General features: G+C 37.5%; 1 protein-coding gene across 3 annotated transcripts in view; it reads left to right on the forward strand.

Annotated features, from left to right (window-relative positions):
* Positions 1–304: 304 nt before the first annotated feature.
* SLC17A6 (solute carrier family 17 member 6) overlaps positions 305–27,227 on the forward strand; it is a 36,452-nt gene continuing 9,529 nt past the window's right edge. For 2 of the 3 annotated variants that reach the window (XM_039864922.1, XM_039864923.1), the window contains exons 1-7: positions 305–595; positions 3,280–3,532; positions 5,176–5,294; positions 21,685–21,799; positions 23,052–23,139; positions 23,778–23,868; positions 26,599–26,737. In XM_039864922.1, the coding sequence (XP_039720856.1) occupies positions 510–595; positions 3,280–3,532; positions 5,176–5,294; positions 21,685–21,799; positions 23,052–23,139; positions 23,778–23,868; positions 26,599–26,737 (891 nt within the window). In that variant the 5' untranslated portion in view covers positions 305–509. Of the gene's footprint in view, positions 596–3,279; positions 3,533–5,175; positions 5,295–21,684; positions 21,800–23,051; positions 23,140–23,777; positions 23,869–26,594; positions 26,738–27,227 lie in introns of all 3 variants that reach the window. The other variant, XM_039864921.1, reaches the window with a different exon arrangement.

Genomic DNA, 27,227 nt, shown 5'->3' on the forward strand with positions numbered 1-27,227 from the left:
AGTGCTCTCTGCTCTTTACAGCAAATACAACATTTTTTAAAAGTGCTATTCTGACTTTGTCCTTACACAAGGGTTCTGTGATATTTCCACCCTTCCATTTAAAAGCCACAAGATTTTATAGCAATGAGGCGTTCAACACCGGGAATTTAAATCGTTTTTCAGTGGACTGACTTCCAGGACAAGGACTCATCGGCACCTGCCCAAATACCATGGCACTGCGTGCGCCCTTTGCTACCGGATCCTCCCCTTCCAATGAGACTTTCTGATTGTGTCTACCAACTCTCCTATTAGGAAACCCGTGGGTTGCATGCAGCTATTCTGTTGTATTTTCGTTCTCACTCTCCCTCCCCTCTCTCACTAGCACTCTTGCTGGAGGCACACCAATACCTTTCTGCTGAGGAGAAAAAGCCCACAACTACCTTAAAGGGTTAAGACAATATGCGCAACTCTCACCTTTTATAGCGATCACTATTTAAATTTGGCAAGAGCTGACACCAGTCTTTGCAGGAATGGAGTCTGTAAAACAAAGGATTTTGACCCCAGGAAAAGAGGGGCTAAAGAATTTTGCCGGAAAATCCCTCGGCCAGATCTACAGGTAAGAGAGAGCAAACCTATATTTGCCTGGGGCTCAGCATGAAAAAATCTGCAAGGCTATTTCCGTAAAACCTGGTTGCTTAGAGAGATTGTAATATGATCGGAAAGTCTTTTTTTGTTGCTCATTGCTGGAGCGGGGCTGCTCTGGAAACTTGCTTATTTATTCAGGAATATTGTACTAAATGAACCTGTCTGCTTTGTGTATGTGTGTATGCGATTTTTGTTTCGGTACCTGCAGATTCTCATTATTTCTTATCCAGGATTTATCCTCTTTACAATTGAAAAATGACCAGCAGCTATTCAAAGAACCTTTCTTTTAGTGCTTATAGTGACATCAAATTAAATTCCTTTGATGCAGACAAATTAATAAAAAAAAATACAATCCTTTAAAAAAATTAACCAAGAAATTCCAAAGAGTAATTGCAAAAAGAAATTTAGATCTTAGCTTCAAAATCACTTGAGTAGTGAATCTCCGGTAGAATCATCCTTCTGTACAGAAGGAAGAAGAATCAAAATATATCAATAATTGATAGCTGAAGCAGTTCTTCTCTCTGAACTTGAAACAATGTACAATGTATTTTTTATTATTTGACTTCTCATAGAAGTCTGTTTCTTGCATGGGAAATGGCACAGTACTTTAAAAAAAGACATAATAATAACCAGCAAAATGACTTTGAAAGAACTAGAAATTATTTAAATTTTTTTATCTTCCCTGTAGCCATTGTACTAATTATGTGGTAAACTTCTCAACATTAAATCACTTCAAGAACATTACAGGAATACACTTTTTCTTAATCAGAGCAAAGTCAAGAAGAGAAGGCAGAAACAAAAAGAAACGATTCCAAGAGAACACTCATTTTCATAGCTGGGAAACTTAAGACTTTGGAAATGTATAGGAAATGTAAAGAAAATGACCAATGTGCCTCCCAAATTGCAAAATCTCTTCCGTTTTGGGGGGCTTTGTGCGGGCTCAGTCATGCTATGCGGCAGTAGGTACCGCAAGGGCCTGCAGTCCCTTGGCTGCCCTGGAAAGAGCTGTTGTTCCCCAGCTCAAGTGCCATCAGGTGGGGAGTTCAGGTGCAGAATTCAACTTTGCATATATGAGCATATGAAGCCAATGTAAGAAAATAATAAAATTTCGTTAGCTGAGTTTTTCCATCCCAGAATAAATTGCCCTGTGCTCTACAATTGGGATTGGACTTTAGAAATAAGCATTAACATAGCCACGACTACCTTTCTGACCCATTCCCAGGCGATAATTTTGCAGAATTTGGAAGTCTGACTTTCCTCCCCTCGCCCCTAGTAATCTCAAATCTCAAGCTGTGCATTCTTGGAATTGATCTGAAATTTTCATTTGCTTTGCCCGTGTGCATGAAAACAATTGTGTGTGGCTACATCATTTAAAAGAGCACACACAAAAATCGATTATATGGGGGACTGGAAAAAACCTGCAAATTGTAAACGGAGAGGTTCCTTGTTTAAATATTGAAAGTGTCCATCTCAAGGGTCCATCGGTGATGTTACCGTTCACATTCACCTTTTTAAAATAGTAGTTTCACGGATACACCGTGGACTAGAACAATACTATCAACTTTTAGTAACATGGTTCCATCACTCCGCTCTCCCCTTCTCCCTGCCCCCAAGGAGGAAAGCCTAAAAGTAACTGAATCAGGCAGGTGAAATCTTGTGAAATACTATGCATATTTAAAAACAAAACAAAAACTAAATATGAGACCTTTCACCTTGGCTGGAACATCTTAGCAGAGTTAATTTGGGGCGCGTTTGTATATCTGGGACTCACATTTTAAGTCTTTGGAAATGGGCCCGTGACATTTTTCAGTGTTTGTAGCCGAGATAGTAATGACGCAAGATTGTGAATAATTAATTATTCATGTTCTGGCAGTAGGAAGCTTAGGTGTCGGCGGCCATATGTTGCGGAGGTCTTTGTTTCAAACTCGAGTAAAAGGCGGGGAGACAGTGAAATGTGTAACCGGAAAGTAAACGCTGATCTGGCACCCTGGGGCTGGAGGACCGGGCGGTAGAGTGCGTGACACTCCCAGAGAACGTTCGCAGACCTTCTCCGCATCGGCACTGGACTGGGGAGGCCTTAGGCCCCGTGGGCGCCGGGCTCGGCTTGGGGACGGGATTGCGGTGTTCTCACCCCGGAAAGCTTCAATTTGACGGGGAAGGAAGGGGTAGGTCGGGTGCAGGCCAGTGGCTGCGCCGGCCCCGCAGCCCAGCGGCTTGCGGGAGACTGGATGGCTGAATAAATTTTCTGTCGTAAGAGTAAACCGCTGTGGTGGGAGGCGCCTACACAGGTGCTGAGAAGAAGCCTTTGGGGTAACCTTCATAAACTGCAGAGCCCACAAGAAAGTTAGGCCCAAGCCTTCTGTGTATGTGAAGCAAGGCGCTGAGGGGTATATCCCGAGGGAATGGGGACTGGGTACCAGAGGCCAGAAGGCATTAAAGTTGAAGAGATGCTGCGGAAGGGAGGAGGACTGCCAGAGGCTGAAGAACCCATGAGGTCCTGAAGCCTGGTGTCTTTCTAACTCCTTCATCCCAGAGGAAGGGGAACGGGTCAGAGCTCCTTCCCTCAGCCCTGACTGGCCCAGAGGATTGGGAACGGGCCATCGTCGGGAGTGCCTAACCCGACGCGTCCTTGCCTCTCCCCACTCTGCCGCACAGGGTGCTGGAGAAGAAGCAAGAGGCCGGGGAGACCATCGAGCTGACGGAAGATGGGAAGCCTCTGGAGGTGCCTGAGAAAAAGGCGCCTCTGTGCGACTGCACGTGCTTTGGCCTGCCGCGTCGCTACATCATTGCTATCATGAGCGGCCTCGGCTTCTGCATCTCGTTCGGGATCCGCTGCAACCTGGGCGTGGCCATCGTGGACATGGTCAACAACAGCACCATCCACCGCGGGGGCAAAGTCATAAAGGAGGTGGGCAACAGCTGGCAGAGTGGTTGCAAAAGCCAGGCCTGCTTTCTCTCTGAGCCCTGTTTCCCCAAGGTCCCCCTCCCCAATAATAGGACTGTACATGGGCAAGAAGGCCTGGATGCTCACTCAGTCCCCTTCTAGCAAAGCTCTTATGAAATGGACCCTTCTAGTATTATCCTCTCCCTTTTTGTGCCCGAAGCAAGTCGCTTCTGCCGGTTGGGCCTTCCTTTTCTTACCCGCAAAGTGGAAAATAGTATCTAGCTCACTAGGCTTTTGAGAAGAGCGACTTCATACAAGAAGTTGCTGCTTAGTAATGTCCTCTAAATCTAAATTGAAATATTTTTCATTTATTCAGAGTAATAGAGCAGCGTGTTATAATTTCCCCTGACTTCTTCCAATTCCCGCCAAACATTCTTAATCAAAATGAAACAAAAACAAACAAACAAAAAAAAACAAATCAAATCCACAATGCGCACATGGACAGTTTTCCCCGAGGGGGTCTCCAGAGCCTTCCACCTGGCTGGGAGGTCAGAGATGGTGCTGCAGCGCAGGCGCGTCTCGGGGTCTTGGGAATCCAGTACCCTAGTCCTACATTTGTGTGTGTTGGGTGACTCCTAGGGAGAAGAGAGTCAACGTCAAGTTCACAGAAACCGGTGGGTCCGTACTTTCCGTTTAGGGATCTGAGCGATCATAAGCCAAGAAGAGCAAGGGTTGTTGGGAGGAGTAATTTGGGACGCGCTCTGCACACGTAGGCGGTGAGCGCTGACTCCCCAGAGGGATTCCGGGAGACCCTGCAAAATGTGTTTGGTTTCAAATTTTCATTCAAAGGGGAAAAAAAGCAGCCCCATTTTCCCAGGCGGAATAAGCACTCTTTTCCTTTTCTGATGCAGATATTTCACCCGAGTTTACTTTAAGGTTCGCCAAGTGCAGCCCCTCACGCTGGTGAGGGAAGAGTTAGGCCCCGACCTTCAGACACACCACTCCCGCTTTCTTGACCTCCCCAAAGCACACTTCTCTCTCCACTGACTCTGCAAAGAATGACTTACTCCAAGTCATTCTGGTCCACACCGACCCCCATTTTGCTGGGACCATCCTTCCCCTCCGCACCTTCTGTTCCAAGGTCCCTGCCTTCTCTCCTCAGAATTTCCTGGGTTGGGTTCCTTTCTCCAAGCGATGACACCACTGTCCTCACTGACAGGCGTTGGCTAAATGCACCCTGCCAGGTGTCTCTATCCCCAGCTAACTAACGGAATCTCTTCCTGGAGAGTCCAAATTTCCCCAACTGGAGTCCTGAGGATTCCTCATTCATTGAGGTGAGGTGATCCGACCGGCCCAACAGTTTTCTGAGAGCAAAGCCAGGGGGCCCAGCTTTGCTACTAGTCACAATAGATTTTAAATGAGCACTATTTTTCAGTTAAAAGAGATATTTCTTCCCTACAAGAAGGTATAGATTCAACTTTATTAGGAAACGAAAATTGAGCAACATCCATGTCCGAAATGGAGACAGTGGAGGGTGGGGCGGGGTGAGGGGAGGCGGAGGGACTATTTGGCCCGAGAATTCCTGAACGAAAATCATAGCCCAGGCACTGACTGCTCTCTCCCTCCACCCTGCTTTTAATTTTAATTTTTTTTTCCTACTCCCATAGAAAGCCAAATTCAACTGGGACCCAGAAACCGTAGGGATGATCCACGGTTCTTTCTTTTGGGGCTACATCATCACGCAGATTCCGGGCGGCTACATCGCGTCTCGGCTGGCAGCCAACAGGTAACGCGCCAGGAAGGGCTAGGGCTCGACGTGGTGGTGCTTGTACACTTGGAAGGGCCAGAGGAGGCTGGGGGAAAGGACTACAGTCCTGCGGGGTTTGGGAACTCCTGGGCGAGGTCCCTGGCACCTCCTTCTCGAAGTGGTAACTCTTGATGCCTTCTTCCATAATGAGGCTCCCAAAAGGATTGGGCTCTCTCTCCTGGGAGGGCGCTAGTTGTCGCTTTCTATTTGCTCTGGCCCAACCGGCCCTTCACAAAATAGTCGACGTGCCTTTAGGTCTAGGAGGAGCTGAGGCCCCGCAGTGAGCTGACCAAGCACGGACTGTGAGGCTGGAGCACAAAGAGGTGGGGGCGACACGTGCTGCGCTCTCGCCTGCGAGTCCCGAGGGTGCCCCGGCTCCCTGAAGGGCTGACCTCCTGGCAGGGCGCGTCGAAAATACGGCCGGGGAGCCAGTCCAGATGGTGCTCTGGGTCTGAAGGATTTGTCTCTATGGAGGCAGGGGGGATTTCAGGCGCCCGGGGTGCGATTCCACCTGTTAATGAGCTCCGCAGAGTAGGGGCGGGGTGGGGAAGGTGCTCAGCTGCGACCGGCGGCCTCCAGCCTTGCTGCGGTAGTGGCTGCAAGTCCTGGTCCTAGCGCCAGCCCTCAGGAATGTCCCCAGCGCATTCAGAGGGACTCCAACATTGGGGCATAAGTACTGATGGTGTCAAGGAGCACAGCCTGGCCCTCGGAGGGTGTGAGCTTCATTTGCTTCATTGTAGCATAATAAAACTATACGCTCCTTAAATTTTAATTGTTAAGCTGAGCAAGAACCCATGTGTTCGCCCTTCAGCTATTGCTTCATAGAGACCCCAAATAAAGACTTCAGGTCTTCCTTCAGATCTTGTACACATGACCTCACCTTCTCCCTCCCTCCAAAACCTGGGAAGTAATTTAAGACTGGGCACCTCTCTAGTCTTGATATCTTCTCTGCTTTTGTAAACTGGTTCCTCCTCAGCTCTCAATGAAACCTTCCTTTGGCTTCAATCTCATTCACCAGAGGTGTCTTCCTGTCCAAGATTTCTCCATCCTCTCCAAGGCCTATGAAGGAATTCTTGGAAATTTATTTTAGGTTTAATGACTGTAGGGTGAGGATTTTTGGACAGTCTTTCACGAGTTCTAGAGGAGAGTGCCATAGCTTAGGAATATTATGTTTAGCCTGACATTATGGAGTATTAGCATTCAGGCAGAACAAGAGGCAATTTTTTTTTTTTTAAAGAATCAGTTTAAAATGAAAATGATTAACTGTGTAAAATGAAAATGATTAACTGTGAATGAGATAAATCAAATTAAAAAAACTGATATCAGGCAGAAAAATCTGAAGGAAATATTTCCTTAAATATTATTGGTGATGAACATGTTACATTTTTGACTTTCGTATCCCTGATGCATAGGGTCTTGAATCTTTTTTTTTTTTCCTTAAACAAAATAAACTTCCCCAGAAAGATACTCCAAACATATATATATGAAATATTTTCACTTCAGGGGTAAATATCCAATAATTTGCCAAAACCCAAAACTGATACAGGAAACTCAATGTAATGTAAACTGGAAATACAATGGCTTTGCCAGTAAGTATTTTTTCAGAGTCAAAACCTTCAGCTTGCCAAATGCTAAAACGATAACATTTTTCCTGCCAGGAAAAAAACACCATGGATGCCCCAGCTTTCCTAATTGTAACAGTAGGAGGTCAATAAACAGATTTTCCTGGTTAAAAGAAAAAAAGCAAGCTCACTGCTATCGCTTGTGTCATCTTTCATAAAGAAAAGACTGATGCTGACTCAGGTTTTAATTTACATGGTAGATTTTCCTCAAAGGAAAAATTTCTGAATTTTAGAATTTTTATTTGGATCCAAATTTACCTTACCTTTAAATGGGTATTCAAAGGAGAGAAACTTAACATTTTTACATAGTGTTTTGCGTTCTACGAGACTGAAAAAAATTAAGTTAAACTTCATTGTAATGTACTATGAACAGGTAGAAGATTATAGACTAACTTCCTTATTGCATCTTAGGATTTTAACATTTTTGCTTCATCTAAAAAATATAACCAAACATTACAATACAGTTGAAGCCTCCTGTTTTAAAAATATATAACGTCCCCTTTTGTATTATGAAAGTATTACATATTTAAAAAATATATATATAATATAAAAGAAAGGATAATAAAAAAAATCATAAATAATTTAATCACCCAGAGACACCTATTAGTTACATGTTGATGAATGTCCAATTAGTCCTATACATGCTATACAGAATTTTATCTATAAGACTTTTTTAAAACACAAAATCTGAGAGTTTTAGAATTGGTTCAAAAGATGTATATTTTCTATTATGATTCTTTTTCAAAAACAGTAAAAACAACACAGCGAGACCAGATTTCCACTACAAGTCTTGTATGCCCATTCAAATAAGCTTCTCCCATTGGATCATTTAATAATAGAACAAGATCCCTCTTGGGTGGGAGACTGGGGACAGATTCCTTTCCCTCTAGGTACGAAAGAAGTTCACTCTGGAAAGTGTTTGCTCTCACTGTTGTGGATGGAACTGGAGTAGAGGAACTGAGATGTGTGGAGACAGCTCCTCAAGAGAAAAAGGCTCCTGGTTATGCTTCCTGGCATATTTCTTAATGAAAAACAAATGACAATGATTTGGAGTCTCTATTTTATAAATTAAGCAAAATCAGTTCCATACTTGGTCAGAATATAGAGATTTGGTTCTTTTTCTGGCCAAATTGTAAATATTCTTGCTTTCTTGTTTATTGAACAGAGGAGCAGAGGGAGTCCTGGGTAGAGGAAACTCAGAGGAGAGCTCTTGCATCATATTTTCCTTTGCCTTTCATTAAAGGGCTATGGCACATTCTGGGCAGGTGTATTAGTCACCTTCGTGGAGGGCCTTAGGGTGGAGAGCCAAAGAAAGACTCCTCAGAAAATCTGTAATATTTTCAAATAATAACATATTTAACAGTGGTTAAAAAGTGTTGGGGACAAATTAATTTTGTCTTTAAATAATATGGAGTATGGGACTTACAGTAATCCAGATATTTACAAATGCTAAATTGCTAAGGACTACTTTTACCTTGCATTTAGAAAATGATGAGGAACCTGGGCAAGTATCAAATGAGAGAAATGACAGAATTTTGCATTGGCATAACCCAAGAAAGTCAGATTTACCAAAGGAAGTTTGGTCAACATTATGTTTTTAATGGTAATAGTGTATACACAAAGACTATTCTTGCCTTTGTCTCAGTGGCAATATTACTTAAAAAATATTTAAAATTTTTTCCTATCCAGCTCCTGTCCTCCTGATTTTCCAGCCCTGCCACCTGTCATATCAATATTTTACTGCCACCTGTTTTATCAATATTTTACTTATTTTTCTTTTTGTTTAATGTTGGCCTTTCTCTAATAAAATGTAAGCTCCACGACAAAAAGAAATAGTTTTGTCATTGTTATTTTTATTGCTATCTACCTAGCATCTCAGAGGGTGAGTAGCCAATGATTAATACTTGTTGAATAAATAAAAAGAACATCACAACAAAATGTTTTGGGCTTTTGAAAAAACTGAGAAGGCAGCGTGGCCTAGAGATTAAGATATAGGTTCTAAAACAAAACTGTGTGTGTTCAGAGCCTGAATGTGCTATTTAATAACTTACTGACATTAAACATTATTTAATCTCTCTGAGCCTCAGTTTATATTTCTATAAAAGGGGACTAATCGAAGTACTTACCTGGAATGGTTATCATGACATCTAAATAAGAGGACATGTAAAATTCTGTAAAAAAAGTGCTTGGCACTCAATAACTTGCTGTTATTATTAATAAAAATCTTAAATTCAGAAAGAAATTAAAAGAAAAAAAACTTCTATGACCGTTCAGTATTACTTGTGTTTAAGCATTAGTAATACAAAAGGATTATTTTTATTGTAATAAAAATGCCTCTTTTCACATGTCATATTTCTGCCTTTAAAATTATTTTCTCATACACATTATTCTCAATTAATTTTGTTGTTCACCACAAATGTCGTTAAATCTCATTTGAAGGCCTTTAAAGAGCTATCTTTAAAATATTTTTAGCCAACAGTATAGAGAGTGCTAGTAATTCAGCGTATGCAATGTTAGAATTCTAGCCAGGCATTATAAATACATTTAGAGGAATCGGTTTAAGTTTGAGATTAGATTTCTCTGTTGAAAGTTACAGTTTATCTTCCCCTGCCCCTATCCTTTATTTAAATAAGATTCAGTTCCTAGGACAACATTTTGTTTTTTCAAGTATTTCGTGGGTTTCTAATGACTTTTGCTAAAGAAAAAAATAGTTCCTTATTTGAATAAAAGACTGAGGGTTGCATGTGTCTGTATCATAAGATGAACTCCCTATGACAGAAAGAACCTGTATTAGTGCTGGACAGGGCTCATCGAATCCAATCCTCTCATTTTACGGACCAGGAAAGAAGAGATTATGACTAAAACTCAGATGTCCAGCAGTACATGACCACAGGCTACATCTACTTTGAAATTTAATATCGCTGCTTGATTATGTGTTTCACTGCAAAGTTCACTTTCAGTAGCAGGCTGAGCCATCTGCTCTCTGAACGAGTGCCTACAATCTATCATGTCCCAAATCCTGGACAAAAATCCACGAATTAGAGAGAGAAGCCTTTAGCAGGCCCAAGGGATCTTTAGATTTTTGTGGCAAAAAACATACTGTATTTTTGTGTGTGCACTGGCTCCCAAACTATTTGACCACAACATGACTGATTCTGTTCTTCTCTGCAAAAGGCAACATTCAAACTTGATAATGACTTAAATAGAATGATTATCTGTAACAGAAAACATGGTTTCTACCTAGCCCCTTTTTTAGTTTGGGCTTCTAGAAGATTGCAGAGGTTTGAGCATGACTGAGGTGGGGGTAGTTTGGATCTTTTGCCTGCAAAGAGAGGTTCTTCCTTAGGATTTCAAATGATACAATTTAATTCATACTATTGATACAAAAGGGAGATTAATTTATATTTAAAGTGAACAAATTTAACTGGATAGATTTTAAAACTTAACTAATGTGCATTTGCATTTATAAAAATGAAATTTGATACTACTGATATAAATGAAAGAATAATTTATACTTAAAAATGAATATATTTAAATGGGTAGATTTTAAAACAGTTTACTAATGTGTATTAGCATTTATAAAAATGAAATTTGATGTACTTTAGGTAAATATTCTGTATAGTCTGATTATGAAAAATCCTCTTGTGAGAATGATTTTCAGAAAGAGAGAAACAAACCTATTTTAAACACAACACCTTCAGATTTTAAGCCCAGAAAGAAATGATTTTACTGCCATGATTCTTTTTTTTCACAGAAATAAAACAATAAAGATATGCTTTATTTATTGAAATAAGCTTTTACTGAAAATGAATTTTTAAGTCTCATCACCAAACACACACTATCTCTCTGTCTGTCTCTCACATCTATCCATCATCTATCTAGCATCTTTTTTCCTTCTCTATTTATTTATCTATTCCAACCTCCATTGCAAGCTAGGGCTCCTTAACCCTTCCAGTGAGAAATATTTGCAAATTTCTCTTTGTGTGAAAATATAATTCAAAATATGAACATAAAGCATGCTGCAAGGGACCACCATCCTTCTATGGCTGAAAAACAGTTTATAGTAATCTCGTCTTTTAGGGCCAGAGGTGACTATTTCTATCTCGCTCATCTATAAAACATCTAGCTGCCTTTCTATTGTGGGCCCTGTAGGTTAGGTATCTAGGGCAATGCAGAAGAGGTCTTCCTTTTTCTGACAAAAGAAAATACCCTTTACATAACATGAATAGATGGATCAAGACGGGGAGGGGTCCCTAAAGGGCTTGCACGTGCTTTGCTAACACGAGCTTCTCTCAGCTTTTTTCTCCTTCCATTCTCCTTTCCTCTCACCCCTTACTAGCTCTAGCTTCCCCTGTGGCTGCCACATCCTACTACCGCACTGCAGAGGCAGCCTCTGGAGGGGAGAGACATGATTTTGAGGGAGGAGAGAGTCAGGTGGGCAGCTGGTAGAATGATTCTCCCGCTGCCATATGCCACTGTTGGGGCTGTCTAATTTCTCTGTCATGAGTGATGAAGTCATTTTTACAACTTAATGATGTACCAAGGGACTTAGAGGGCTGGCTCATGCTTGTGCTTGCTTGCTTGCTTGCTTTCTTTCTTTCTTTCTTTCTTTCTTTCTTTCTTTCTTTCTTTCTTTCTTTCTTTCTTTCTTTCTTTCTGTCTCTCCCTCTCCTCTTTCTTTCTTTCTTCTTTCTTTCTTTCTTTCTTTCAATATGGGAGTAGGGGCATCAGATGTGACAAAAGAAGGTATGGAGCTCTGATTTGATTAGATTAAATAGATTAAGCAGCCTGAATCAGTCTATTCCTGCACACCCTCTAGGAGAGGATTAGTGCCACACCTGGAGAGAGGAACACTAGTTTCTTGTTAAGTGACAACCCACTGCCCAAATGGAAATTGATTGATTGATTCAGGGAAAATGGATATAAGCTGTAAAAGTGACAAGTCACCAGTGTTTCTGTTGCCTCTTCTGGACAAATCCTTATGGAGTGGGCTTGATATGCGAGAGGCATGTGGCTATGGGTCATAGAAAAAAGAAATGATTGGGAATTTTACAGCTAACTTGCCCTGGGCCACACTGAATGTTAATCATCAGGCGAGAATGTGGTACAGGTTTTCAACAACAACATTTGTTTTTCCAAACATTTCCATGTTAAGGATACTATATGCCTCTCAATTTTAGCAATCTGTTTATTAATATAGAGCCTCCTGCACCACATACAGACAATTTACACACATATGAGTGTTTTTAAAGTGATTATATGTAAGAAAATATAATTATTTCATACTGTAAGACAAAGGAGAGGAAAGAAGTGTGTGTGTGTGTGTGTAATAAGCAGAGAAAAAGCAAGTCAAAATTAGGTTTCAATTTGAAAATAAAGAAATCGAATTCATTTTAGTATGTCATTTTCTGAGGAAATCATAGAAAAACAATAATTTTAAGTAGCTTTCAAGTGGTTTATCATTTGAAAAGCAATCTTAATAAGTAAATGGCCCTTATTTCACAGAAGTCATAATGATGTTCTTTGAAAAATTGAGAGCACCCATCAATTTCTAACCCTGTTCTTTAGGCATAGAAAAGTTAAGATTTTTCACATTTAGTCTGCACATTTTTTTTGTGTGTTTCTTTTTTTTCCTCAGCCCAATTGCTGATGACTCATCCCTGACTTAAATTCACACCAGGAGTAGACTTTTCAGATAGCACTTTATCTACCAATTATAAGGAGAAGAACTTTAAGCAAAATAAAATATCATTCTAGCTGAGATCCAACTTGCTATTTGGAACTTCAAGTTCAGCAATATCTACCTAATTCATAACTATATGATTTGATTATTTGTTTAGCAATAACTATTTTAGTTTAGTTCATTGCTGAGAAAATGTGTAATTTGCTGGGATTTTCATTTATGGTTTGTTTTTATACATAGTAGTGATATAAATATATCGATACAAATACTTCTTGACATTATAGAGAACTGAGATTTACAATTTAGAAAATAAAAATGGACGAATGTTTATTTGGGAAAATTTATTTCTTTCAAAAAATCTTTTTTTATATGTAAAGTATATTTCTTTATTTTCCCTTACACTATTTACCTTTACTTGGAAGAAGTAGCAATCAGAACTTGAATGACTTTTTTAATTCAAATTGATTATAAAGCAAGAAAACAAAACAAAACTGAAACCCAGACTAGAAATCAGAAGTCAGATTTTTACAAATATGTAATTGTTTAGTTGTATTGAATAGAGAATTAATTTTCTATTCTATAGTTACCAATTTATTAAAATGGTCTCAGATAAATGACATAATTATTTGATATTATGAAATCTAACATTAAGCCTAGACAAACACTAAAAATACACCTGAAAAAATCCACAGTAAGATTTCAAGAAACAAAAAGATTGTAAAAACGAACCTAAAAAACCATTCAAATGTTCCCTTTATGCCTACTGCAGTCATGCAGTAACCTGATTACTTAATTTATGTGATGGAGGAGAGGATGCCTTCTCCTTTCCTGTGGTTAAAAAGAGTCTAGAAGTGTTGCTGTTAGATTAAAATGGAGAAAAATAGAAAGCCAGCTCGACAGAGTGGAAACACAGAAGAGCTACTCTAACCATGCAAAGTGGACAGGGATAAGTGAATATCAGAAGAGCTTATTTAATCAATGTGAAGTAGATCATTCAGGGATAAAATTTCTACCTCTCCCTAAACAGAACATTTTCATTGGGGGTGGGAATAGGGAAGATATAAATTATGAATTGTCTTAATAATTGCCTTAGTTCTCCATTTTAGGAGGCATACAAAATTAGAATTGATTAGAATAATAAAATATACATAATATACACCATCTTTCTTCCTCGTAGTGACTCTATAAGGCAGACGTTCTTACATCCATTTTATTGATGAGAGAACTGAATGCAGAATAGCATTCATTTTCCATTCTGTTTTCCCAAAGACTACTAGCTGGTAAAGGAAGAGTAGGGGCTCTGAACTTCTGTGTGTCTGACTTTAAATGATGTGCTTCCTTACTAAACAGGTTTCTCCAGTTGAATAGCTTTACTGTGCATGTTCTAAAAAAAAAAAATCAAAACAAAAAAACCAAAACTATTTTACAGCCTCTTTAAAAAAAACACTATGTTACTTAGGGCTGTGGAATAATTAAAAGATTTATTTATTTGCATGATTTTACTTTTTTAGACAAGTCTTTTGATAAGAGGATAAACTTGAAAAACCTATTATGATGCATATTGTTTTCAGGGCAGCAGTGCTGTGAAACGCAAATATGTGTCAAAGTTGAGACCAATGCCAGGGATAATAAAACTCACATGAATATCAAATGTTTCTTTGTACATAATAGATTTCCTTCTGTCTGTTGAGATATCAAAAATATACTCAATAATCAATGATCATGTTTGTTTGTTTTTGTTATGTCAGGCCAAACAAAAATGATGACAGTCAAGCATGATACAACATATGCAACGACATTAAGGATTGATAAGTGATGAGATTCTTTAAGAGGAGAATGTATTACCTCTAAAGCTTTACAATCTAATTTAATTTTGAAAGCAGAGCTTCAGAGACAATGGTTTCCGAGGCTGACCAGGATGCTGTGATGAACAGAAGTGTAATGGTAGTTGGTTTCAGGAGATTCTATAGTGTTGTTTGGAAGACTTAAGGATGAGGCCAGACTGGGCCATGTACTTGAACTCAGCAACTATCTCAAGTGAGGATTTATCCACAGGGGTACTCTAAATTCTAGTCCATAGCTGGTATCCTACAGTTATTCCGTGAGAATAACTCAGCTTCCTAGGATTGTTAGGATACCCAGAACAGCAGTTTGTCCCCATTAAAAGCTCAAGAACAAATAAATGGTCAATTGATTGAATAAGATATCAGAATAAAGAAGGTTCAAAGAAGAAAACTCTGCTATCACCTACATCTACCTCAGAAAAGGAGGTTATCATGCCCTCCCTTTAAAGCCTTTATACAAAAGTATAACAGCATACTATATAAAAGCCTTCTGTTATATCATGGGGTTTGAAGAAGTGAAATAAAGACCTGGACTGTATTCTCCAAGAGACTCAAATAACTTAGGGGGTGGAGAGACACATGATACCTTGGGTTAAGTCTTATACAAGTGCTCTACTGGGCTTTAGAAGTATCTACAAGAGATTAGCTTGAAAAGAGGCTGTGTGTGTGTGTGTGTGTGTGTGTGTGTGAGAGAGAGAAATATTGGGGGTAAGGGTAAGGGGATACCAAAACAGGTATAATTGGTTTAGAGAAGGTTGTTAATTTTTTAAAAAATTTTATTTCCTGTGTGATATTTTAGATTAACTATTGAAACACAGATTGAGAGGTTAATGCATGTTGATTAATTCTATATGCTTTCAGAATGGGAGGTAGAATTCCCACTGTACATCTTCATGAACTTAAGCTGCTAGAATTTCAAGATGACATGGAACAATTCTGACTCCATTGATATAGAAATAGATTACTTAGGGCAAAAATATTCTGGAAGAAAAGAACAAAGAATAATAATTCTCTGAAAACTCAATTGAATGTTAGGAAATTTCTATGTAATGATAGCTGATATTTATAAACTCTTTACCGTGAACCAGATACTGTCTCCTTTCATAATTGATTTATTTAACCTTCTTCATGACAATCCTTTGAACATTTATTATCTCCATTTTACAAGTGCAGAATCTGAAGCTTAGAGAATTTGAGTAGTAAGAACTTGCCCGACAACATACCTAGTAAGAAATTAGAGTTGAAATTTGAATTCACATAGTGTATTTTTTTTACTTATTATTATTATCTTACATTAGTTTCAGGTATAGAATACAATGGTTAGGCATTTATGTAATTTATGAAGTGATCTTCCCGATTACTCTAACACCCATCTGGAACTACATACAGCCATTATATAATATTATTGACAATATTCCCTATGCTATACTCTAAATCCCCATGACTATTTTGTAACAACTACTTTGTACTTCATCCCTTCACCTCTTTCACCCAGCCCCCAATCCCCTCCCCTCTGGCAATCACCAGTTTGTTATTACATGCTGTTTATATGTTCTTTAGAAAAATATGGCAGCTGCTCTGTCAATTTGGTCAATTCAGACAGTTAAAACCAGGCCAGTGAACTTCATTTTGGATCCTGATCAAATGATCTAATCACAGTTTATATTTTATAAATGACATCGTCTCTTTCAGTGGCATTCAACTCTTGCCACTTCCCTCTGTAATAAAAGGTAAGCCCCTTATTTCAGCTATGTCTAGCTCTTTTCATTGTAGGCCTACTCTGCCTCAGATCTGTCCTTTTTGTGATGTCTAGGGAGAATATCTAGCATAGTATTGGTCAACCTATGATTCCCAAATCAGGAAAATTAACATCAACATCACCTGGAAACTTGCTACAAATGCAAATTCTCCATCCCACACAAACCTGCTGAATCAGAATCTCTGCGGCCTAGCAATCTGTGTTAGAACAAGCTCCCTGAGGTGATTATCACATAGGATAAAGCTTGAAAATCACTGAGCTAAACTATTTGATATTCTGGAACTTCCTTTCCATACTCAGTTCTATTACTTCTTCCATTCTTTTTGAAACTTAGACTTTGTTAGTAAAAAAACAAAAACCCTTCCTTAATGAGCCTCTCTATTTACTTACTTTAAAACATAGGAGGGATGGGGTTGAGTCCTGTTCTGTTTCCCACTGCTGTGACCATCCATCTTTCAATAATGTTTTTGTCTTTCAAAGTTTTCATTTCGTCTGCTGGTGCTGTCACTGTTAGTGTTCTGCTGCTATTAACATACAGTAGAGCTTGGTGTTTGAGCATCAGGATGTACAACCAGATTGAGTAAATATAAACCATAGGAATCCTCTTTGTATCTGTGTGACCTTAGCAAGATATTTAAACTCATTAGGATTTGGTTATTCTGTCTTTGATGTAAGGATAGCAGTAATAGCTTTCTAATATTGCTGTTCATTTAAAACAAGAATCTACAACAGTGATCGACGCACACTAACAATTCAATAACCATAAGCTATTATTATTTCTTCTTGACTGACTCACATTTATGTGTTTATTTTTATGTACCAGACACCAGACTAAGCCATTTAGGTGCATTATTTCATTTAGCTTCACAGCAATTCTATGAAACATTACATATTAATATCATCCTCATATAAGTCCTAACACCCCTTAGATGCTTAGGATATGCCAGACATTCTTCCGGGTGCTTTACTTGTAATAACTCATAGGTTCTGTTAATATCCCCATTTGTATATGAGAAATGAAGCATAAATAGTAAAATAAACTGCTCAAGATAACCTCGGTAATAAGTGACAGAAATGAACTTTGAACCCAGGGAGTCTAGCCCTAGAAACCAAGCTTCTGACCATGCACAGCCCTTTTTACAGACAACTAATCAGAAGCCTTTAAAGTTAGTAACTTCCTGTCACATCTTCATTAAGTGACAAAGTTAGAGTCTTACAAAAATTTCTGCACCATATTACATCACTTATTTTTCTCTGCTACCATTAGTGAATTTGGCCCCTTGTTCCTCTCACGCCATTATCTTACATGAACTTAAATGAATCCTGATCACCTTCTGTCTCCCTGGCCTTTTAGATCCCTCTCCTTTTAATTCTTATAAGTTTCATATTTACTTCACCTTAGTGGCTTAATCTTCTGTTATCCTCTATGACCCTAAACTCCTTTATTTCCAAGATGTTATGGACTTAAGGACTTTGCTCTTTCTCTCTTATCCTAACTACATTTCCTCAACACGCCCCTACAACCACACACACACAATTCTTGTTCATCATCTCACTCTTGACATTCTTATTTCTATCACCTGTACCATTCTGTCCAGCCATTTTCAATACAGCCCTAGATTCTGATCTATAACTTAATCTCTTCCAATTTTTGGACTTTTGCTGACCATTTCCTCATTTTGGAAATTCTTCCTTCTTTTGTTAATTCATTTTCCAATGCCCAACTTGAAAGTTTTCCTATGAAGGAAGGGCTTGCCTCCTGGTCCACCCCAGTTGGAATGGATTTTTTTCTCTTTTGCTTTCCATTTGTAGTCCTGTTACAGCGATGACATAAGTTGTCTCTTGGCTACTTCTTTCTTTCTCCTACAACGCGAAGGGCCATTCTTGTCTTTTTTCTGAGTGCCAAGTAGCATTATTTAGATAAAAGAGCAGATTTTCATGTCAGAGAGCCCTGAATTCAGATTTTAGCTCCACCGCTTGATTTTTTTCTTACGTAACTTTCTGTCTGCATTTTCATATTTGTAAAATGAGAGGGGAGTGTAACTCAGAAAGTTGTCATGTGGATTAAGTTACTGTAGGTGTAAAAAGTATAGCGAGTGTTCTGTGAATTTTAGCTCCCCTCTCCTCCTCTACACAATACCCTGCTCTGAATATCGTCTCACAACAGTGTGGAGTGTGAATGCATAAATGAATGCTGAATGAAATGGCTGCTTCAATTGGGCTGTGTATAGTACAGAAAGAAAAGGTGCAAAGCCTTCTCATATTGAGCAAGAATTTTAATAATCAGAATTTCAATTATTTGGATATTGATTTGTATACCAGTTACACCAAATTTAAAGAGAAGATGAGGTTTTGAAAACTTTAATGGATTTTACTCTTAAAACAGTTAGAAAAAAGTCAACGCATTTTTATGATGCGATGGCCACTCATAATAATAAAAAAAGAATTGTTAAAGGAATTAAGGAACTTTAAAGTTGGAAGCATTTAGAAATGTTGTAAGATTAGATAATTTGAAACACTATTCAGGTCAAGAGTAGAAAGTAAACATTGAAAGTGATCTATTAACGTTTTATTTCAGAAATAGTAGGTTGATTTCAAGTAGCTTTGTGGAAATTATTATTTAAATTTACAATTAGAATCCTGAAATGCCTTACTAAGTACAGAGTATGTGCATCATCAGATATAAATCCTAGTGGTAAAGTCCACTGGCTTTGGAATCAGACTAGATGTGAAACAGGGCTCTACTTAGAACTGGTGAACAACTTGTGCAAGTGATTTCACTTTTCTCAGGCATAGTATTTCTTTATGTATAAAATGGGTATATTAGTAACACCAATATCACTAGGTTATTAGGTGGTTGTGGATTTTTATGGCATATGAAGTGTTAGCATAGTGTGTAGCAAGTTGAGTATTCATTAAATTTAGAGCCAACTATATTAAGCACTCAACAATAGTCCATAATTGATTTAGCTCTACTGGTGGGTGATTCTGTTCCCTAGGAGACATTTTGGAATTGCTGGAGACATTTTTGATTGTCACAGTTTTGGGGTGTATGCTACTGGTATCTAGTGCAGGCCAGGGTATTGTTAAACATCATACAATGCACAGGACAGCATCTCAACAAGAAAGAATTATATAACTCAAAATATCAATAGTGTGGAGGCTGAGAAAACTCAAGCTAGGAAATGGGTAAAATTCATCTCTCTTGAGCGTTTCTAGAGATAGCAGTATTTTAAAACCCTTCAAAGAGGGATAAAGTAATGATTGAAAGTTATATTCATAGAAAATGAACCTTATGCATCATACCTTCAAAATATTATTGGAAAAGAAGACACACATGTTAGAGAAACCCTGATAAAACATTTACCGTGGGTTTTTTTGCATAGCTTAGTATGCAGAATTATCACCTGGACTACAGATTTCCAGGCTTCACTCACAGCACATTCTGATTCAAAAAGTCTAGAGTGAGAAATCTGCATTTTAACAAGCACTCCGGGCAATTCCAATGCAGCTGGTTCAGGGATGACAGTTTGAAAGAATTCTTCCAAAAGGCTGAATGCGTGAATGCTAACTAATATAAACACTTTAAAAAATCCTATAGCCTTATGTCATTCTGGTTCTCTTTATCTTTAAAGCCTTATGCAGTCAGTCTCATTGTTATTGATGATAATAAGCAAATTGGGATGAATATACAGAAAGATACAGTCATCACAAGATTGCCAGTACCCAGGCAGCCTACTCATGTAACCAAAAGTCCTGTGTCATTCACCCTTTCCGCCTTTATCCTTCTCTGTTGCACAGATACCACATTCAAACTCCCAGAGCAGTGGAAAGATATATTCACCTCACTGGCCTTTGGGAACACGAACCATTTACCACTAGGTCCAGGAAACATGCCCCATATACTCCCTCCTATTTCCTGTCAGCCTTAAAAGAAACCTCCAAGGTGTTCTGGGGTTTGCACGCAAGGACATTTGGTTTGCCATCTTAGTTGAAAATTCTTTCAACTTAAAAGTAATAATCAATAATTAAAATATGTTTTAAATCAATTTTTATAACAATTTTGGATTCTTATTTTTACAAAAACACATTATGGAATTTTTGCATTTATTTTCTGAAAAATAAATCATATTTGGCAGACATTTAATGCCACTAGGTATGTGGCATCTTCATGGAAGTCATTATTTCTAGAATTGGAAAGTTTCTATTTTGTGCCAGACATTTAAGAAATAAATTATTTTTTGACACAAACTCAAAGATACCTGTTCAGGAAAGAGCACAGAGAAGAAAATGGAACAGAACATTCACCGTCTGAGTGACTACCTCAGGAGAGAGAAGCCACTAAGGACAGGCAGATGGAAGGCTGCATCAAGTAAACAAAAGTATTTGACCTAGTCTATGATTCATAGAAAAAGAGATGATCCACTTTCTAAAGTTATTTTTCAAATTTCAGTAGCGGAATAATAATGCTCAAGATTCCTTTCAGAAACTCAAGTCTTTCACAGTTACATTTAAATGTATCCTGTGGAAGACTTAGAGCTTCTATGAGACAACCAATTTTTACTGAATTAAAGGCACAATGTACAACTTGAGAAAACTTGCAAAGAACACACAGCTAAGCTCATTAGAGATAGTGTGTCTCGAAACTTTTGCATAAGAGAATATTTCTAAAGTTACTCAGTTATGGGGTTGTTTTTCTTGCTTAGTATGAATATTATATATTTTTAAGGATGAAGTGGAATTTTTACTTGCAGATGTATAAAAATGTTAGCACCACATTTCTAGCAATTCTTTCTTGACTTGTTGTGTAAATATATACACCTAAGAGTTGTGCCTTAAACACAATCTCCCTACCCACACACATGCAAAAAAAATAAAAATAAAAAAAGACCTGAGACAGATATATTAAGTAATAGTCGTTTTGATTATAAAAACATGTATTGTGGGATCTGATCATGAGATTTAAAATATGATTTCATTCATAAAATTTTTATAGATATACAGATTCCAGGGAAGTTGCAAATAATTGTATAATGTGAGGCACAACTCCATTCAACCATTTCTTATTTTTTCACCAACTCTTCTGTGAGTTTCTACTATGTGTTAGGCACTGTGCTATCAGTGTATCTAAAAACCAGCTCCTGCCCTTGAGCAGCTTATATTGTAAGCTGAGACAGAGATCAAAAAATATACAATGATTCATTGCATATTTACTATTTGTAATTATATCTATGAAGAAAATAAATACAAGTAAGTATAACAAGATTTATTGGATCCCTCTTTTATTTCTTGTGCTTCAAGTAATCTAGTATTTCAAGATAGTTCGAATATCTATTTGCAATGGCTAGCAATGAAGTCCAGGACATATTTTATTCTCTCAGAAAAAAACAATCTACTTTAAAATTGCTTGTAATTAACTTGACCTGAGAATTTAGCTCTATTAACTCCTTTTCTTTTTCAGGGTTTTTGGAGCTGCCATACTTCTTACCTCTACCCTCAATATGCTAATCCCATCAGCAGCCAGAGTGCATTATGGGTGTGTCATCTTTGTTAGGATATTGCAGGGACTTGTTGAGGTATGGAAATGTAAGACGACATCATCTTAAGGTTGGCATGTTATTAAGAATCATTAGGCTATCTTTGTCTTGATTTACAAATGAATGTGTCTTATTAGGTTATGTCTACATCATGTTAAAAAAATTGGAAAAGTTAGGCAATTAGATATTGTGTCTTTAAATGATGCTAAATTACAACTATTACCGATTACTTCCCCTTCTTTAGAATTGAGTAGTATTAAAGAAATGTTTAGTGAATGACTTAAAAAAAAGAAAAGGCAATTTTGTTAATGGATTGCTATAAAAATGTTTGAGTCTGCCCTTTGCTGGCGATAACCCTGAATTAATACCTTTTGAGCGTTTTATACAAAGTCTCTGTTGGCTTTGAATCATGATTTGATTTTTCACTAAAATATTTTATTGAATATATTCTTTGGGCACTTAACTCTAATGATTTGCTCTATCAACCTACTGCTTTTGGAAGAGTATCATTTAAAAACTTGGGACTGCCTGTTGCCTTTTCTTTTTCCATAGAGTATGGCGGGAATAGATAAAACAGATAAAATATTAAGGCCCTGAAAACCACCTCCTATCTCCAAAAAGAAGGAAAAATCGATAGGATCGAACTGACAGTTGTTCTTCAGTATCTGAAGGGTGTTCATTCCAGGATTCCCCCTCTCTGAGGATACTCAAATCCGAGGGTGCTCAAGTCCCTTATAAAAAATAGCATTGTTGCATGTAATCTACACACATCCTCCTGTGTACTTTAAATTGTCTCCAGATTACTTAGACCTGAGGTTGGAGGCAGGTTGAATCTGTGGATGAAGAACATGGAGTTACAGAGGGCTGACTGTATTTTAAAGGTCTTAAGTTCTAGACACTACTTTTAGGGAGTGTGAGCTTTACCTTCCTTTTTATGAATTCTTTACATTTGGGTATCACTGAGCTTAATGCCTCACAAAAAGACCTTCCAAAATCTCAAACTGTTCCGAATTGCAAATGAACTAATAGATCTTTTATTTTGCCTTAATTAGAAGAAAACCGAGATCAGAGGAAGACTTGAAGGGTGGGGAGAATTCGAACAGGTCACTGAAAAGGGGTCATATTTTACCTGGTTTGGGCTGAAAGTTTCAAAAATAAAGTTTCAGGGAATTAGTAAAGGCCCACAAGAAGCAGCCTCTGCGCATTCAAAGGGAATAGCGTCAAAGGAAATGTGCTTATTTCCCAACGACCCTGGATCGTAAACAGTGATATATGTCCTCTCCCATCACAGGGCGTCACCTACCCAGCATGCCACGGGATATGGAGCAAATGGGCCCCTCCACTAGAGAGGAGTAGGTTGGCGACCACCTCCTTTTGTGGTGAGTACTGTGTGCTGGTGGGTAAAAGTTGAGGAACAACTTGAATAAGACTTGAAAATTGATAAAGCTGTAAAACCATCTAGATGTGTATGTGAGGAAAAGTCTTTTTGTTGTTTGTTCGTTTCGAGTTAGACCAACAACTTTATTGAAAGAGAGACGAGTCCTACCCCGCGGCCCTGGCAGCGTCGGCCTCAGGCGTGGGGCATCCAGGTATCCTGCAACCTGATAGCGAGGAAAAGTTTTTGACCACCGTTTCAATTTCCTTAATTCTTATTGGACTCCTTAAATCTTCTAGTTCTTCTTGTCTTTTATATTTTTCTAGTTCATTCATTTCATCTAGATTTCCAAAGACATTAATGAATGGTTTCTATTCTAGTCTTTTATTTTTTATTATAGTCTTATTATTTTTAAATGTCTGTTGTGTCCTGGGTAAGTTATATCCACTTGTGCAATCCTCTACTCTACTGGCTAAATATGTAGGTATAGATATTTGTGTGTGTTTGGAAGTGTATGGGTGTGAGTGCACATGCACCCATGTGCCAGTGTGTATTTGTGTGAACCAACCAAGGAACATGAGATAAAGTCAAAATTTTTTATTGAATTCCCTTAGCTTTCTCCCATTCTCCCTTCTACTTTAGGTTCCTATGCTGGAGCTGTGATTGCAATGCCTTTAGCGGGCATTCTTGTACAGTATACTGGCTGGTCTTCAGTATTCTATGTCTATGGTATGTTACATTTCTATACAACAGAGTTAAAAGAAATGTGCATAATCTAAAACAAAGGGATCACTAAACATACTTCTGTTTACTCACTTATTTTTTTCCATAAAGAATCCTTTCCTTATATTCTGAGAAGCTTGAGGAAAATGTTCTCTCTCTATTATTTTCCTTACATTGTTACTTATTTAAAAATGCAACCACATTGCTGATGGAAACTTTGTAATATATGACAAATATTGTCCTTGATTATTATGAATTTAAAAAAAATGAAATGAGCTCTCGATTCAAAGCTGATTAAGAGAAAGAGCTAGGCTGTGCCCACTCCTCTTCTTTGCTACTGTCTAGTTCATTTCCCTGATTGTGCTTCCTCACGACTGAATAGGGGTAGAAAGCTGGATGGTGCTTTTAATGCTAATGAAACAATTCAGTTTTGTGATAAAATATTATCAGTCACCTACAGCAGCAACATATTTTAGTCTTTATTTTTCCAGAATTAAAGGAGATGAAGCCTCAAATGGCAATAAAAAAGAACAAGTAACCCTAAGTTCAAACTTCTTTTCTGTTTACTTTCTAACCATAAGCTGAAAGCATACCACTTCAAAGTACCCCTAGAATCTCCCTCTAAGAGACGGTTTTAATGAGGAAAGGAGAAATATAAGAGAGCTGGGTTCTAACTGGTATTGTCACTGATTAATACCATTTTTGAACATGGGCACGAGAATCTGAAAGATTCATGAAGTTGAACAGAACAGTATTCAGCTGCTTCCAAATTTGCCATGATCCATTTCCATTTTGAAATGTTTTCGTCAGAGCAAATCCTTATGTTTGTAGAATGTTACTAAATATACTTTATAGAAGAGGCTCTTATCCTCGGTCAAAAGCTGTGAATGGGTTTTGGATTTATGAATGCCTAAATTATAAGCCATACATGCATTTGCACATTTTTTTTTCCAGATAGATCTTTTTATCACATTTTAATCCATATCTTTCATTAGATTTTCAAGAGTTCATAGTTCAAAGAAGTTTAAAGTATTTATTTATAGGATGTATAATAAAGTTGGGATGGCCATCCATTAAATCCCTTGTTTTGTCCCTTTGTCAATTACTTAAATGAAGACGTGATGTAGATTTAAAGGAAGGATGCTAATTCCACAAAGCACTCACAAAAACTAGCCTTATTATTGCAAGTTATAACTTATTTAATACTTATCATTGAATGGTACAAAGTTTTAATATTGGATAATCTGAAAATATCATATTATAGTACTTACTTGCTGTGTATAACAAAAATTGGGTCTTTGAGCCACACATTCAATCAAATTTTAATAATTTAAAATTTAGTAAGGTAAGACCCGTATAGTGCCTTAGGTTTAAAAAGATAATGCACATAAAGCAATTAGCTGAGTGCCACTTTAGATGCATTCAGTTAGCGGTAATGATAATTATTTCTAAATTACAAGAGCTCACATTTATTGAGTGCTTATTTTGTGCCATCTACTGTGCTAGGGGCTTTATACATCATTTCCTTTAACTTCTCTTTGGCATAATCTCATATCATCTCATTTTGTAGTGGAGGTTTATAGAATTCAGTTTCTCAACGGATGATGTAGCTAATGAGTGATGCAGCCAGGATTTGAATCTGAGAGATCATATTCCATATTCACTACACTATACTGAATTTTCACATACTATATGACCCCAGATTGTATTTGCTATCATGTTCAGTAATTAAAAGAAGCATGGAACATCAGAAACTATGGTTTTAAGGAACACTTCTTAGAGAATGAATGGGGAAAAAAACAAAACAAAACAAGAATTATGGCGATCAGTGGCATTCGGATTGGTACCCACTGGAAAAAGAACACTACAAGACAAAAATGAAATGGCTAGCTGCTGGGAACCTAGAATAAATCACTTAAGATTCTTTCTATCATTAATGCTTCCACATTTATATTGCACAATAAGGACATACTTTAATGGCGAGAGTGCTAAATAAAGAAGGTGATGAAAAAAATTTGCAAACAGTTTATTGTACTGGAATTTATAACTTTCATCTGCCCAAAGAATGACCAATAGGTAATAGCATGTACTGAAAATAATATGGTATACAGTCATGTAAAGAGAAAAATGTTACTACATTAACTACAGAAGCCCATTTTTTAAATTGTACAGTAGTCACTCAAGGTAAAATAATCTTCTAGATTTTATTTAATATTCTGTTTACTAGATCTGGAAGTGCTAACAGTAGAGGGAAACAAGCATTTCTTTTCTGTGAAAATAGTGACCACTCTAATATAATTAAGACAGGCAACAAGGTAAAAGGATTCACTCCTAGAAAAATTCTTTAAGGACCGGAATTTTCTTTTGTTCATCATATTTCTCTCATTTAGCAGAGTGCCTGCAAAAGTAATTGCTCAGTAAATATTTATTAGATGTATGAACATGTTCTGAACCACACCATTCAGTAATTATTTATTGTGAGTTTCCCATGTATCAATATTATTTAATAGAGACAAAGAGATAAAATTACAGGACCAGCCTTCAAGAATCTTGTCATCTGGTGGCAAAAGACAAGAAGAGATGACTAAAGTCAGTTGGAGACACATAAACTCGAATTCACATTTAATAGAATATTTTTGTTCAAAATTATTGTAGTCTATTCTAGCAAATGACTATTAAATGGCAGTATTTATAATGGTTTTCTTTGACTTTCTCCTTTTGAACTCTGGCTTGCAGGAAGCTTTGGAATGATCTGGTACATGTTTTGGCTTTTGGTGTCTTACGAGAGTCCTGCAAAGCATCCTACTATTACAGATGAAGAACGTAGGTACATAGAAGAAAGCATTGGAGAGAGTGCAAATCTTTTAGGTGCAATGGAAGTAAGAACTTTATTATAGTGTATATTTCTATTCTAATTCTCCATCTCATCTCCTTTCAACCAACCAAACTATTTTATGAGTCACTATTCAATTCAACAAAACTAGTTTGGTATGAATCATGATTTTCTTTACTTCATCCATATTCCCTAACTTACTTAGGAGTGATTGCTACTTCCTCCATCTATAATTTCTTTTTTCTTTATCTTTGTTAAGTATCTTCAGATTTTGCCCTGGATTATAGCTATTACTGTAAACCTAAACAAATTTTTGAAACACAGTTCCATATAGTCCATAATTTAAACAAATTTAACAAATTGTTTTTAATTTTAGATTGTAGGAAATGCCAAATCACCTAACACAGTCATTGAAAAGGCTATATTTTGTTTATTGAATAATCTAAATGTAGGTTTTATACATATGTATTTATATTATATATGGTTTAGTAAATATAAAGCATTAGAATGTATATTTATATTATATATGGTTTGGT

The sequence above is a fragment of the Pteropus medius genome, unplaced genomic scaffold (assembly GCF_902729225.1).
Source record: "Pteropus medius unplaced genomic scaffold, Ma_sr-lr_union100, whole genome shotgun sequence".
Classification (NCBI taxonomy): domain Eukaryota; kingdom Metazoa; phylum Chordata; class Mammalia; order Chiroptera; family Pteropodidae; genus Pteropus; species Pteropus medius.